The sequence below is a fragment of the Vigna radiata genome, chromosome 9 (genome assembly GCF_000741045.1).
Source record: "Vigna radiata var. radiata cultivar VC1973A chromosome 9, Vradiata_ver6, whole genome shotgun sequence".
Taxonomy (NCBI): Eukaryota; Viridiplantae; Streptophyta; class Magnoliopsida; order Fabales; family Fabaceae; genus Vigna; species Vigna radiata.
In genome coordinates this window covers 9,579,352-9,596,137 of record NC_028359.1, presented here as the reverse complement: position 1 = coordinate 9,596,137, position 16,786 = coordinate 9,579,352, and the positions used below count along the sequence as shown (strand labels likewise).

Genomic DNA, 16,786 nt, shown 5'->3' with positions numbered 1-16,786 from the left:
TCTAAGGCAATATCTATACTAACTTTGATATGACCTTTAGGTAGAGGTCTACCATGTAGTGTATCACTCTTAAAATTGTGTAATTTTCCATGGGCAACCAAGCAAATTGATGGTGATAATGTAAACAATTTACAACTTGAGACCCCCTACAGTATAAAACATAATTATAAGACGATCTTCAATATGACTAAATATGCAGACCTATGAAAGTTTAAAGTAAGCAAATTAAAGCAATAATGAAAGTAATGTAGATAAGGTAGTTACCTCTGGAAAACTAATTGGTGACATTGTGCAACTCCCTTGGCCACTATTGATATTAGCTTCTTCATTAGTATTTGGTGTGCCAATACTTCTTCATTACTTTTTCCAAAAACATCTTGATTCAGGATTCCTCTATGCAAACTGGTAAACCAAAGTCTAAGGTTTTCTTCTCATGAAAATATCAATTTTCAATATAGTGTTTTGAAATTGCTGCTACATCTGCAATTTTAACTTGCATTGTCTTTCCAAACAGGTGATGATTGTATTGCTATTAGTGGTGGCTCTTCTTCAGTCAATGTTACTGGGATTGCTTGTGGACCAGGCCATGGAATAAGGTTTTCTATTTATCCTCAAATGCTTCATTGTATTTTTTATATTAATTAACATCTTTTTGTTATTAGTAACTTTAACATGAATGAATTAATCAGCATTGGTAGCCTAGGAAAGAAGAATGACACAGTGGAAGGAGTACATGTAAGAAATTGCAGCTTGACAAAAACTAAATATGGAGCAAGAATCAAAATTTCCTGTAAGTAATATTAGGGTTCAAACATTTTTGCATCCAACAACTCTTTTACCACCTTAACTATATATTTTCTGTCATTTCCTTTAACTCAAATATGCAAGCATAATATATTATATAAATATAAATATATGACTTAATAAAATATTTATAAAAAAATTATTTAATGTTTTTTTATTTAATGTGGTTTCAATAATATTTAGAAAAAGTATATGTATGTTTGACACATTGTCCATTGTTTTTTCAGGTTGGAATTGGTTGTGCAAAGCAAATAACTTTTGAGGAAATAACGTTAGTAGAAACCCGTTACCCAATATTTATTGATAAAAACTATGACAGTTATCCTTCAACGGTATTCACTTAATTATTCAACTTGTTTATTACTTGTTAATCTTATTCTTTATATAAAAAAAAAAGTTTTTTTATTATTAAAGTTGGATTTTGAATTTGGTATACAAAACAGGATGAAGAAGTAGAAGTGAGTGGGGTGACATTTAGAGGGTTTCAAGGAACATCCTTTGATGGCAAAGCTATAACCTTAGACTGTGGAGAATCAGGTTGCTACGATATCTTATTGGATCAAATCGACATTGTTTCTTCTTTACCAGAAAAGCCAGCCTGTTGTTCTTGCAATAATGCCCATGGAACAGTTTCATCTACTGTTCCAAATTGTTCTTGTTTATTGTCATAAATTTCTTTTCTTATGTGTAAAAGTTAAATTAAATATTAATTAATGCAAACAACTAATATGCATTCTTCTTTTGGTTAATTACTTTTATTTTCTACATTTTTTTAATTGGTTTAAATGCTCATTGAACCCTTATATTTGTGTGTAAATCTCAAATGAGTCATCGTTTTTTTTTTTGTCTCAAACGGATCCTAAAACTTGTAAAAATGAACTATTTAAGCCCTCTCCGTTAAGTAATCGGTAATGTCGTCTGTCTGTGATGAATTGTAATTTGTTTTAGTTGACGTGACAATATGTATTAAATTATATGGGTGTTGGTTGTATAATGAAGCATTCCACATGGCAAGCACGTGTTATGTTGTTAGTCGTAACACTTGACATTTAAAGCAATTCTCACATCCAAATTGTTAGACATTATCGTGTTAGGGAAGAAGAGTTCTGGAAGCACTGGAAGCATTAGAAGCATTGGAAGCACTGTTCAGTTCAAGTCACGAAATGTCTAGTTCATCTTCTTCTTGCAAATACACAGGTTGGAGTTTTCAATAGAGTTCTGCTAGTGGGAGCAGGTTGAGAGTAAAACCCAGTTGTTATTATGGTCGCAATGCAATCTTTCGCATCGCCAGAACTTCTAAAAACAAGGACAAAAAATTTTGGGATTACCCTAACTTTAAGGTAAGTTGAATGGAAGCATATATGTGACTTCATTTGCAAGTTAAATGAGCGCTATTGGTACAATAAATATTAATTAATGCAAACAAGTAATATGCATTGTTTTTATCGTTAATTATTTTTATTTTCTACGGTTTTTTAATTAGATAAATTCTGACATGGGTTTTATCTATAGAAAATGTGTCTCGAATAACATTTTGATTTATATTTTTTTTATTAAACACTTGGTGTTCAAAACTATTGACACCAAAGCAAGTCTTTCATTTTAGGGGTTAATAATTTTTCTCCGTGTAGACTAGTTAATATATTAGAAAATGATTTTGACGATGGTTAAAGAGTCTTTCTATTAAGGTTTTCAAACGATCATTAAATGCACCATGTGAAAAGTTTACTTAAAACTACAACCATCACTAAATTGTCGTTATATTTTCAAAAGACGACGAGTTCTAAACGTCGTCGTTATAAAGTTAATATAGATGAAAAAAAAATTACAAAGATATATAACGACAATTGGCACCACAACTGTTATTAAAAATGAAGAATTGACACCACAATTGAAAATGTTTTTTTTTCTTTTAAATATAGAATTTAGAATTGCGTTCTATCACAATCCTATAAAAAATTTATACAAACACAATCATTTCCAAACAATTGAAATTATATGAACATACAAAGGCTTACATAAAACTATCTAATTCCACCAAAGTTGGTAAACATATATATAAAAGAACTATAAACTAGTCTAACTTTCAACTATAAATTTTTATATCTAAGAAGAAAATACTTTGCTTATATTTTTTGAACATAGAGAGGCTAATGCTTTTGAATCAATTAGATGTTAGTTAACAAAATTTTCAAAAGTAAAGTGAAGTTAAAATTAGTACATATGAGAAAAAATTATTTTAAAATTAGTACATATGAGAAAAAATTATTTTCAAAATTATTTTATATTTTATTTGTGAAACTTGTTGGGTATGCTTTGTCCACTAAAAGCATTAAAATAGTAACATTTAATGTTAGAAAACATGAAATTATATTCTCAAGGTCAATGAAATAGTATGTTTTTCCTTAAAATAGACTTACACATCGATTAAATCTTTCAAGTACTCTGACTGTTTTATGCAAGAAACAAAATCATACAATGGTACAATTTGACATTGATATTATTAGTAGCTGCCAATGACAATTGCATTTAAAATTAGTTAAAACATGTTTAAAATGCATGAAATATAACTTATTAAATTAAGATAGGCTTACTTATTTATATATGGAGCAATTTCCATCTAGTATGGCATATTATTAATGTAAAGGAAAAATTTCTTTTAACAACACTTTTTTAACAACTTTTTGACAACGCATACGTGGCAGCTTGTAATTGGTCTGTTTTAAATATATTTTAAACATAAATTCAAATAGACCAATAAAATGATGACACGTGTCCCGTTGTCAAAAAAGTTGTAAAAAAGTGTTGTCAAAATATCATTGTCCTAATGTAAATTTGTCCTTCTATTAGGGAGTTACCGATTGTTTGCGTTACCTGAGGGTTTATAAACCCATATCAGTCATTCTTCCTTGCTTCCAAGTACAAACCATTCAAGTACCTAAATTTTATACATTAATAACATATATGTTTTTACTATATAAGTATAAATATAATACACATGAATAGAAGATAAAAAAATACTAATACTTATTATATTGATGATATATTTATTTTTTAGAGGAGATATTAATATCTTGTAACATTTGAAATCTTTCTTGCATGAATATAATACTTTCTTATATCAATGGGTAAGTTATGCTAAAAGTTACTTTTAAATTAGTTGGTACTTCTATTTCTTTTATTAGATATCTTAAGGTTCGATATTCATAATCAAGGATCTCTTCCTTTAATGTATTTAGGTGTATCAATATTTGTGGAGACTCTTAAGTTGGGATTTTGTTAACCTTTGGTTGGTTGATAAGATTCATAATAAACTTTCTTCTTGCAAATAGAAATTGCTTAGTATGATGAGAAGAATTCAACTAATAAATTTGGTAATTATTAGCTTATTGTCTTATAACTTTAAGCTTACGAATGACCTATTAAACTTTACAGATATTAGGTAAGTGATTATATTAATCTTTGGAATTATTATTGGTTTTATGCATTTTATCTATTTTAAATTGACTAAAATTCTTTATTTTGACATAATAATATTGTACTTTGTTTTAATTTGAAATAGACATATATTCCACAAATTAAAATTTTACTCTTATGTATTGTGTTGATTGAGAAAACTCGGATAAGATGCCAACCAAATCATACGTAAACTTATGTAAATATGTTTAATTAAATACTATGTAAAGTAAATTAATATAAGTATTTAAAAATATGAAAAGATTCATTCTAGAACATTGGTTACATGAAAATAACATGTAAACTAAATTAAAAAATATATTAATTAATCCTGGAATGTATAACATAATTTAAATGTAAAACTATTTGCATAATTTCAATCCTCTGAATTGAAAAAAAAAATTAAAGCATAAAGTTAAAAAAAAAATAAACTAAGTAAAACTGTTGGAAATTAAATACTGTCGGAAAAAAAATGTTTAACAAAATTAAAAACTAAGTAAAATGAACGAGTTTAATTACTTAATTAGTTTGTAAACTACATCGTCCTACTATATGTTAAATTAACAAAGTCATAGAAGTATAGTTAATTTAAACTAAAAGAATATTTAAAGTAATTTGAAATAAAAGAATAAGTAAAGTAATTAAAATAAAATAAAATACTACGTAAATTTGAATGACTGTAGTCAATAACTTTTTAACACAATTTCTTCCCAAATTTTGAATATGTCACCATCAATTTTATGTTTAAAAACAAAAGTATCTAACTCATAAGTAATAAGCTGCACAAAACTAAGCAATGAAGTAGAAAAATGAAAAAATAAAAATAATGAATGGAATAAACGTAAAAATAAATAGATAAATAAATTTAGAAGCCATTAACAATAACTGCTCCCAACTTCTCCTGAATTATCTCCCACACAAAGGAATCAGCTTTCCTATCTTACATATACAAAACTCTTTTTCTTATCAGAAACGCAAATCCTTTTTCTCTTTAGGTCAATCACTCACCATGTTTTCTGTCTTATTATTTCTTTCTTTTGCTTCTAAGCAGTTACCTAGTTGAATCAAAAGTTTGTTAAGTTTTCTCTAAACTCAACTTTTTCATTTGCAGAAGTTCATTTTCATGATGGCTCCAGGCACATACTTCAACTGGGACACTGTTCAAATTCCCAGTTCAGAAACAAACACCTTCCACATGCTTGAAGAAGAAGTAGCAACACCAAACCTGCAACACCTTTTCTCCTACTACGATCAAAATGTTTTTCTTCCAACCGCTTCTTTTGAGAACTACATTGACCCAACTCGTGGTTTTCTTCACCCTTCAGATATTGACACTTCTCTCTATGATCCTTCCATTTCCTTTGCTCATTCTAACATCTTTCCAACTTCTCAACAAGATACTCTACTCCCATCTCCCAAACGCCAAAAATGCTGCTTTGAGAGTGAAGTGCAAAAGCTTCCTGCACAAACTGTCCTGCCATGCAGTTTATACACAGACGAATTTGTTGTGCCTTATGATAATTTCTACTCTTCACAAATTGAGGAACAGCCACAACAAATAGCAGTTCAGTTTTCACAATTTGATAGTACCTGTGAGGATCTTAAGTGTTTGAAAAAAGAAACGGAGAAAACAATATCTCCCCAAAGCTTAGCAGCACGAGAGAGGAGAAGAAAGATCAGTGAGAAGACGCAGCAACTTGGAAAGTTGGTTCCTGGTGGACCAAAGATGAACACAGCTGAAATGCTTCATGCAGCTGCAAAGTATGTTAAGTATCTTCAAGCCCAAGTTAAATTGCTTGAACTCACAAAATCACTGGTAACTGTTCATTTCTTTATCCATTAGATTACATATAAGTTGTATTATTTGTCAAATTTTTGCTCATTGCTTGCGTAGTCATTACCTATTAGGTGTTAATTGTTAATTGCAATGTTATTACTGTGCATGTTCGATGCGTCTTAGATATATATAAAGATGGTTTGTAATGAATGTTTATAGTTCACTGCATGTGTTAGTGAATAGAATAGTTGAAATTGTTCTATTGTCAGTTATTTGTAGTTCACTAATTTGTGACCAATTTTGGTATCAAGATTGCTTTAAATTGGCTGTATTAGCGAAGTTTAAGGAATCGGTTACAGGATATGGTCAAGAAAGACCTTGAGAGCAACAAATATATATAAGAAATGAGATTTTTTGTTTTAAGTAACTGCTGTGGTGTATACGAAATATACTTGTCAGTTTCTTTTTTACAATATTCCATTTTTTTTTATTTTTCTTTTATTTTCGTCATAAAACCATTTTCTAAGAATTAAAAAAGAAAAAAAGTACTCATCCCATGATTTTCAATAAGTACTTTGAATTTTTATCTATTTTCTATGATTCTAACTAATATTTTGCTAGTTTTGGCAGGAAGATAATGCAGAAACTCCTTCTGAAATGCTGCAGACACTGGTTGTTTCTTCCTTTGTTCAAGAGAAGTTATATACAGAGGAGATGTGTTTTGTGCCTAAAGAGACTGTGATAAGAATGATAAATCATGAAGATGTTCAATCAAGACATACCATACTTAGGGATCTTAAACAGCTCATTGGGACAAAAATTGCCAATAAAGAAAAGCAAGAATAAACCTGTTCATGATATGTTGTTGTTTGGATTCTTCTCACTGCCTTATTTTTATTTTTTCAATTTTCTTAATATTTTTTGTTAGCAGTGTTCTCTTTATAGCCAATTCGTGATTAGGTTAAGAAGAACCGAGGTTAGGGTAGATTGTATCATTTTCGTGTTTTTTTGCTAATTTGTATTTTGTTTATCATTAGGGAAATCCTTCGATGATTATATCGACTAGTGCTGTGCCTTTTTATGCTATCCTTGAGATAGAAAATATTAGGTTTAATAGTCAATTTTGTCTCTAGTTTCGTTTACAAATCTCAATTTAGTCATTCGTTTTAAAAGTGTTTGAAATGAGTCTTCACTTTAAGTCAAATTAGTCCCTTTTGTTAAAATGAATCAAATGGTCTTAAGATTTTAATGATTTAGCATAAGAGATATTATTTTATAGGAAATCATCCAGCCCTTAACATTGTTTGTTTCTGTTTGACGGAAGGGACTAATTTGACTCACAATTTTGAAAGTAAGGACCCATTTCAATCACTTTTAAAACGAGGGACTAAATTGAGATTTGTCAACGAAACTGAGAACAAAATTGGCTATTAAACCAAAATATTATGATGTTTTTTAAGAGAAAATTTCACTCTCCTTTTATTTATTTTATTTACTAATTCTTATTTATATATATATATTTGTTTTCTATAAGTCAAAAGATTAAAATTTGTAAACATAATATTTAAATGAACTCGTTACATATTAATCATAATAATATTAAAATTAATTACCACCGTAAAATTAATATTAAATATATTAGTTAAGAATTATAACTAACGTAAAAAACAACAATATGTTTATATTAGTTAAGAATTAATATTAACTCTATTTGTTGGTAACCAATCACTTGCCTATATAATTAGTTTCCATATAATTATAGTTTTGGGAAAATATATATTTTTAGATAACTTATATATGATTTTAAATGATTTTTTACATTTTCAAATGTTCCTATTAACTCTGCACCTATACACTCTTAATTTTCTTATTTCCCCTTTGACCAAAACAAACCTAGGATCAGTTATTTTTGGACCAAATTTATATTAGAATTAAAGTGTCACTTTTCTAATTTACGTTATTAAAAGTTTGTATTAAATGTTCACATATATTAACATGTGACACTCCAAATTTGACTGAAAATATTATTTATAATACTGTCTCTAAAAATTTCTTTCCAAATTCTTTGTAACTACTTACTAACTATATAATTTAAATTTTTTTTTCTATCTTTTAACTATATATTTTTAAATTAACATTTTCTAACAAATTATAGTCAACCCCATTTTAATAATACGATAATTTCGTCAACATTAATATTTCAAAACTAATAATAATGTCACAATTTAGTCAACATTAACATTTCAAAATTAATTCAATGTTTTCTTATAGTTTAGGAAAACGAAAAGACCATGAAAACAGTTACTTTTTTTATTTTTCCTGCCAACGCTTTTCCCAACCTGCCAATTGAAAGGTTAATAACTAAATGTGATTGTCTTTTTCCCAAAAGCTTTATTAAATATAAATTCTATTAATTATAATAATTAGTTTTAAATTGAAATAATTAGTCTTTATTAGTTAATTTTTGCATATTTATTTTTCTTTTATTTAATTTAATTATTAGTGTTAAATATTAATTATTATAATTAATATTATAATAATTGATATTAAATTGGTGGAGTTTGTTCTCTTTTAATTCTTTTCAATTAGATTATTAATTTGTATATTTATACTATTGTAATCCAATTATCAAATCAATTTATCCAAAATATTTTTCTATAAATTCCTTTTATATATAAATCATATCAAACCATACAAATTGAGTGCCTTTTCATAATTGTAACATCTCACACACACACACACACACACACACACACACATATATATATATATATATATATATATATATATATATATATATTATTCAATTCTCCATCAGTCCTAATTTACCAGAGAAAATTCAAGCAAATAAGAAAAAATTGCCAAAACATGCAAAGCTTGATCTCTTTTGTTTTGGTTCTTGCTTTTATTTCCCCATGCTTATGTACTGGCCTTTATAATGTAATAAATTATGGTGCTAAGGGAGATGGGATATCAGATGATGCACAAGTATGTATGTTTTTTGTTTTTGTTATTTACAATTTTAAGGCTTAATTGTAATTATTAATTTTACTATATATGTGTATGTTAATTCAATTTTTATAATCTCAATTGTGTAATATTTATACTTTGACTTACATCCAACATCTAACCAATATGTTAACTAATGTCAGGTTTTCAATGTTCTAATGCTAATTTATCAGGTCCATATTTCCATTGTGTGCCCAAGTTAATAAATTGATCAAAACTAAACAATAAAAATATTGAATACACTTTTAAAAAAGATTTCAATATAAAAATGAATAAATTTTTATTTAAAAAAAATTGTTATATGGAATTCATTTGTCAATTCTTTCTTATTGTAAATTATGTTGACCGATACTTCAATTTGGATCACTCCATAATACTTTATTGATATTTATTAATAAATTATTTAATTTATAAAACAGTACTGTTTTCATGATGATAACAATTTTTAGTTTTTTTATTGGATATTTGTGATGAATTGGTGGCAGGCATTTTTAAAAGCTTGGCAAAGCATTTGTGGAGGAGAAGGTATGGCAACTCTGGTCATACCTGCAAACTATCGATTCCTTCTGTCACCCTTAATGCTAAAGGGTCCTTGCCATGCCTCAAATATTCAAATTCAGGTATTTCTAATGTAACCTTCCTTCATTATTCATTATTCATTATTCATTATTTAACTGTTATTTCTTATTAAATTCTTTGTACTTTAACTTTCATTTTAAAACAAATTTACTTCTAATTAATCTTCCATAAATATGAAAAAGTAAACGCAATTAATATCAGAAAATAAAAAGTATTTTCTATGTTATTTAATATTATATATATTAATTGCAATATGAATTATAAATGTATGCACACAGTTACAAATGTATCCTTCCTGCACCTTATTAACAATTACTAATTGTCACTACAACACTTTACAAACTATTATGAGTAATATTGGTAAAATGGATTGAAACTCGTGAGTCAATCTAGGTCATTACAGATTTGAATCGAGTTAGATTAAAAAAATTGCAATTTTAATACCGATCAATTTTGAGTCTAACCTACTAAGAATTCAGTTTATTTAGGTTGAATTTGTGGTGAACTAGGTTGGTTCATCAATCCACCTAATTTTTTTCAACTTGTTTTTAAATTATATTTAGAGTTTAAAATGATTTTGAATTGTATTTTATTTTATTTTTATTTTGAATTGTTTTTAGAATTTAACATTATTTTTTGAATTGAAATTAATTTAGATTCAAATTAGAAAAAAATTGTTAACTTTTTTGAATAAAAAAAAATTATTAAGTGAGTCAATAAGTGAATCCAGTTAACTCATTAATATGTTTTGTATTGGACTGGATTCAAATTTTTTCAACTTACTAATAAGTAATTTAGGTTGGATTAGTTTATCAAATGATTAATCCGTGATGAATTGGGTCGGGTTGAGTCAGGTGACCTATTTTGACTTGTGATGAATGTTATTGCAGATTCAAGGGAAAGTAATTGCAGCTGAGAAGAATGCATGGGCATCATATAAGTATACTTGGATTTTGATCTCAAATGTAAATGGTCTGACAGTGGATGGAAGTGGAGGATCGCTGGATGGCTTCGGTTCTTCATGGTGGTCATGCAGAAACTGTCAACGTCCATCGGTGAGAGAATATTCTTTCTGATATTACAATAAGTTTTTATCAAGTTTAAGATTCTGATTGATGTGGGTGATGTGATGAAGGTCATTACTTTCAATTCATGCAATGGTCTTAGTGTTAGCTCCTTGAACATCATTAACAGTCCAAAAGCTCACATAAACATAAACAATTGTGTGGGAGCCACATTCTCTGCTATCAGTATTCAGTCTCCCGGTGACACTCACAACACTGATGGAATTGATGTTTATGCTTCAAAAAATATCTGGATCAAAGATTCTACTATTGCATGTGGTAAACCAATCTTCATCATCCCTTGCATATATATATATATATATATATATATATATATATATATATATATATAAGTTTCAGTATAGATGTTAAAAGTTTTAACTTAATTTGTCTTTCTAAATAGGTGATGATTGCATTGCGATCAGTGGTGGCTCTTCTTATGTCAATGTTACTGGGACTGCCTGTGGACCAGGCCATGGAATAAGGTTTTTATACTTGACATATACATTGTTGAAAATTCAAGGATTAGCGTCTTAAATAAATATAAAGTTGTTAAATAACGTATTGTTAGAAGTTTCGTATCAACTAGAGATAAGGTCAATTTTGTGTATATAAGTAGATGCAAATCTCACTTTACAAGCTAGTTTTGTGAAAATCATGATTAGAGTCTATCCTAACTATATAAGTTGCCGACATATGTGGTATCAGACACTTTGATGGATTAAATGATAATATATTTTGTTATATGGTTTTAAGTTAAACTATTGTGAAGCAGTGTTGGGAGCTTGGGAAATGGCAATAGTAACACAGTGGAACAAGTTCATGTACAAAATTGTAACTTCACCAACACACAAAATGGAGCAAGAATTAAGACATATGCGGTAAGATTTATTACTAAGAGGTATGATGGTCAAAAGTGACAATTAATTTCCATGAAACATTAAAAATTGTGTAGGAAAAGAAAAAAAATAAATATTTTTTGGTTATTGGCATTTAAATGGAATTAATATTTCCTTATTTTTTCAGGATGGATCAGGTTATGCAAGAGGAATCACATTTGAGGAAATTACATTGATACAAGCTCGAAACCCAATAATTATTGACCAATTCTACACTAACAAAGGCGTATCTTTAAAGGTATTAACTTAAGTTGTGTAGATTGTTAATTATAATTTATTTATTGGAAAATGATATTTTAACACTATTTTTTGACACCATTTTGATACTGCACACGTGTCAAAATGTGATTGGACGATTTCAAAGTAAAAAAAGTTGAGATAGGGGTATATTTGGAAGAGAAAAACCAAAGTTTGTTTTTTTAATTTAAAATCGTCCAACCACATTTTGACACGTGTGCAGTGTCAAAATGGTGTCAAAAAATTGTGTTAAAATATCATTTTTCTTATTTATTAGTTATTAAAGTTTAATTTTTGGCATAATTTATAGAATGGAGGAGTTGAAGTGAGAGGAATAACATTTCGTGGATTTCATGGAACAAGTATGACTGGTGAAGCTATTACCTTAAATTGTGGTCCACAAGGTTGTTTCAACATTACATTGGATCAAATTAACATTGCCTCTTCTCAACAAGGAAAACCAGCTTCCTGTTCTTGCAAAAATGCCCACGGAACAGCCACATCTTCTGTTCCAAATTGTCCTTCCTTATTGCCATGAATTCCAAACTTTTTTGTACTTTTCTTTTGATAAGTTAATTTTTATTTTCTTTTTCACAATGTAACTACAAAAAGAGTTATTAATTTAGCTTCTTAATGTTAATCTGGATCAAATTGAGACATTATTAATGTCCCCTTAGTCAACTTTAATACAATGCAAATAATTATTTAAAAAAATAAAAGTGAATAAAATTATTTTAACTTTTTAAACAAATAAATATTTATATTATGGTCATATTATTATTAAGGTTTAATACCTATTTTGGTCCCTCTTTTCGAGAGGTTTGTTCAAAGTGGTCCTCCTTTCTTTAAAAAGTTCACTAAAGTCTAACTTTTTGCAAAAACTGTGCAAGTTAGTCCTTTTTGCTAACGGCGTTAATTCTGCTAACGGCAAAACTGCCAACTGGCAAAACGGCTTACAATAAACATTTTTAAACCAATATAAGGACTACAATGAATTTTATTTGTACAAGTCATCAAATATTTGCCAGCGCCGTTGGGAAAAAAGACTAAGTTGCACAGTTTTTGCAAAATTAGTGAACTTTTTAAAAAAAGGGAGGACCACTTTGAACAAACCCCCCGAAAAGAGGAAGCAAAATAGGTATTAAACCTAGTATTAACTATTAACTTAGTCAATACAAAATTTCTTAAAACAAAAAAAGTTTAGAAAACACAATTTTTAATTTTTTAAAATAAATATTTGTTTAAATAAAATAAATGTTAAAAATAAACAAATTGACATCAACTTATCTATCACAATTTTTTTTTTTACAACCTATTATTGTTTTTGTCTTTGACGTCTTTTAAATGTTTGATGTCAATGTCGACGAGGTAAATTTTAACGTTAAATTGTCAGTAATACTTACCCTAATGTAATTTATTTTTTTTATGTTTTCTGTTTTGAAATTAGTTTTTGGCATGCATCAGAAAAATTCACATTACAGAATACATAACATAAAACAAACTAAATAACAAAAGAAAATAAAGCAAATAACTCAAAATTTGGTGTTCCTAAGCTCGTATATCTTGTAGTAGTTTTCGCAAAAAATAAAGATATATATTCTGGCTTAAGCATGTATGAAGGTAACACAACTTATGACGATAAAGAACATTCTGGAACCGTGTTTGTAGCTTTCCCATGAGCATTATTGCAAGAACAAGAAGCTGGTTTTCCAGGTTTAGACGAGACAATGTCAACATGATCCAATACAATGTCGAAACAACCTGATGGACAGCAATTCAGGGTAATAGCTTTCTCCTTTGCAGATGTGCCACTAAATCCACGGAATATCACATCGCTCACATTCAATGCTCCACTCTAAGTACACCAAATATCAAATTCAACCTTAATAAGCTTTCATAAACTGAGGGAAAAAGAAGTTGAAATCACACATATATTTAATTGAATACCTCTGCTTTTCCATAACTATCATAGTACTGATCTATAATTATTGGGTTGTCAGCATCTATTATTGTGATGTTCTCAAAAGTGATATTTCTTGCATAACCTGATCCACCCTGCAAAAAATTATACTACATTTTCTTCATTTTTACTGTATATGAAAGGTTTCACACTTTATACCCTTAAATTACTTACTGGGACTGTCTTAATTCTTGCTCCATTTTCAGTGTTTGTGAAAGTGCAATTTTTTACAAGAACTTCTTCCACTGTATCATACGCTTTGTTTCTACCCAGGCTGCCAATGCTGATTAATTTGTTCATGTTAATGGATTAGGGTTTCTTGAATTTGGATTTCAACAGAAGAGATATTAATCAATCACAGGAAACATTTTACAGAATGATGTAATGTGTGTGATAATTTCATCAAACATTTGTACAAAATAAACCTTATTCCATGGCCTGGTCCACAAGCAATTCCAGTAGCACTGATGTTGGAAGAGCCACCACTGATTGCTATGCAATCATCACCTTGACAATTGAACAAATAGCAATTATTTTAAAACCATGCAACATTGAAATATGATTAGAGTACATAAAATGTAAACATGGTTTACCACATTGTATAGTGGAATTTTGAATCAAAATGTTTTTGGAAGTGTAAATGTCGAATCCATCAGTGTTGGGGCTGTCACCAGGAGAACGAATGCTGATATCAGAGAATGTGGCATTCTCACAACTATTTATTCTTATGTGAGCTTTTGGGCTGTTAGTAATGGTCAGATTACTAACAGTAAGATCATTACAAAATTTGAATCTCAGAATCTGCATCGATCACAAGAAAAATCTAGTCTCAACATATATATACAGAATAACCTAAATCTACTCTCCATCAGTATATTTTGAATGTTCACTAAAAGGATGAAAAACTCAACAAAGTTCAAATTGGTCGACATATCACAATCACTGTTCATAAGCATATTTTGAAGATTAAACAGAAAAACACTATAAAAAAACTTAATAAAAAATCCAAATTCATGAAGAAAGTTTGGAAAGAACGGTCAAACCGTTGGTCGTTCGCAAGATTGGCAGTTCCACCAAGTAGAACCATAGCCATCGATTGATCCTCCACTTCCATCAATTGACAGATTAGTTACGTTTGATATTACTATCAAATTGGACGTTTCATTTGTGAGACCTTTTGTTTTGGGGTTTTTGATTTCTGACACTTTTATCCACTCATTCTTCCCAGCTGCAACTATTTTCCCTTGAAGCTGCAAGAACATATATTGTACTTACATAAATTTCAATATATATGTTTCATATGCATAAGCAAATTTGGTGAATTGAAGAAATGTGTTTATATATATATATATATATATATATATATATATATATATATATATATATATATATATATATATATATATATATATATATATATATATATATTGGTTTTGCATTTGTCATTTGTATTGGTTTGGGTTATAGAGAACTTTAATATTGTGTCATGGAATTTTGATATAAAAGAGGATATGATGCATGAAACTTACTCATTCCATAAAAAAAATTGAAATTTAAAACTTTCATCACATTTATAGAAACAACTAACTTTAGTTTTATGGATAAACCTAATTCTTTTTTGCTAGATATCATACCCATATTTATTAAAAATAATTTTGATTTGTTTGATGCTGAAAATAATTTTTTTCTTCTTTCATTTCATTTACATTATATAACTTTGCATGTAATCTATTATTAAAATAATTATTTTCTTTAACCTTAATTGCTGCGCCATTTTACCTGAATATTAACACTTGGGGCATTGCAAGGACCGTTGAGCGTTATGTAATTTAGCAAGAATTCTCCTTTTGGTGGTATAACTAGGGTTCCTGTTTGTTGTGCTCCACATGTGTCTTTCCATGCACTTAGAAAAGCCTACATATAAGTTCAAATATGAAACATCATGTCAATATTTAACATTACTTTTTTTTTTCTCGTCTGTATATATCTCGATTGAAAAACTGTTGCCTATAGATAAAAATAGTCGTTGTCGTTTCTCTTTACTGTACTAGTGCAACTATATATTAAACTAAATTTGGAGATATAAAGTACCTCAGAATCATCAGATTTGCCATCACCATGAGCACCGTAGTCTATCACATTATAAGTATTGGTTTGGGTACTAACTCTCCACCTCACACATGAACATGGTGAAACAAAACCAAGGATCAAAAGAATAGTCATTAGTCTTTGCATGTTTGAGAAGAGTGAAGTTGGCATGGCAAGATCCATAGGAAAGTTCAAGAGTGGACTGATATATAGATGATGAGGGAAGGATATTCGAGTTTAAATAAGCAGAACTTTGGACATAGGAGATGATAGATAAAAAAAAATTGATATTATCAAATATTTTTTAATAATAATAAAAAAGATTATCAAATAACAATTAGATAAATATTAAATAATTATTAGAATAAAAATAATTAAAATGTGTCTAAGAAACAAGTTAACAAACTAAAGACAACAATTAATAAAAATTGATATAAATGTTTTAATTAAATTACTTAATAAATTAAGAGTATTTTTAAAAGATATATATTGAGTTGAATACATAGACTAGAAATAAATAAATAAATACGTACTGGTCTTTATTCAAATTTAAAAAATTTATTTGTTGTCCAAGTGGACCAATTTAAAAAATTCGTGTGTTATCCAATTTAAAATATTCATGTAACTTACATAAAAAAATTACGTAGAATTAATTATAATTATATTATTTAAATTCATATAAGTTTAAATTGTGTAACTTATATTGTACTTGATAAATTAAATAAAAATATTTTTATTAAATATGTGTAACTAACAAACATATGAGTAATCATAATTTTAATTTATATAATTTTAAATTGTGTAACTTATATTGTACTTGATATATTGAACAATATATTTTTATTAATCATGTGTAACTTGTGACCATATGATTAATCATAATTTATTAACTATAACTATATATTATTTTTAA

General features: G+C 28.0%; 2 protein-coding genes across 2 annotated transcripts; one reads left to right on the top strand and one right to left on the bottom strand.

The window, feature by feature from the left end:
• Nucleotides 1-9,573: 9,573 nt before the first annotated feature.
• LOC106773272 (probable polygalacturonase At3g15720) lies at nucleotides 9,574-12,363 on the top strand. The gene is made up of 7 exons (XM_014659980.1): nucleotides 9,574-9,666; nucleotides 10,516-10,680; nucleotides 10,761-10,968; nucleotides 11,093-11,174; nucleotides 11,465-11,570; nucleotides 11,716-11,826; nucleotides 12,136-12,363. The coding sequence occupies exons 1-7, from the start codon at nucleotides 9,574-9,576 to the stop codon at nucleotides 12,361-12,363; spliced, it is 993 nt and encodes a 330-aa protein (XP_014515466.1).
• A 1,092-nt stretch (nucleotides 12,364-13,455) lies between these two features.
• LOC106773271 (probable polygalacturonase At3g15720) lies at nucleotides 13,456-16,056 on the bottom strand. Its single transcript, XM_014659979.1, has 8 exons — nucleotides 15,877-16,056; nucleotides 15,565-15,699; nucleotides 14,829-15,035; nucleotides 14,379-14,586; nucleotides 14,211-14,292; nucleotides 13,960-14,068; nucleotides 13,773-13,880; nucleotides 13,456-13,680 (listed from the first exon to the last, which is right to left on the bottom strand). Exons 1-8 carry the CDS (start codon nucleotides 16,054-16,056, stop codon nucleotides 13,456-13,458), a joined length of 1,254 nt encoding a protein of 417 aa, XP_014515465.1.
• Between the last annotated feature and the right edge of the window lie 730 nt (nucleotides 16,057-16,786).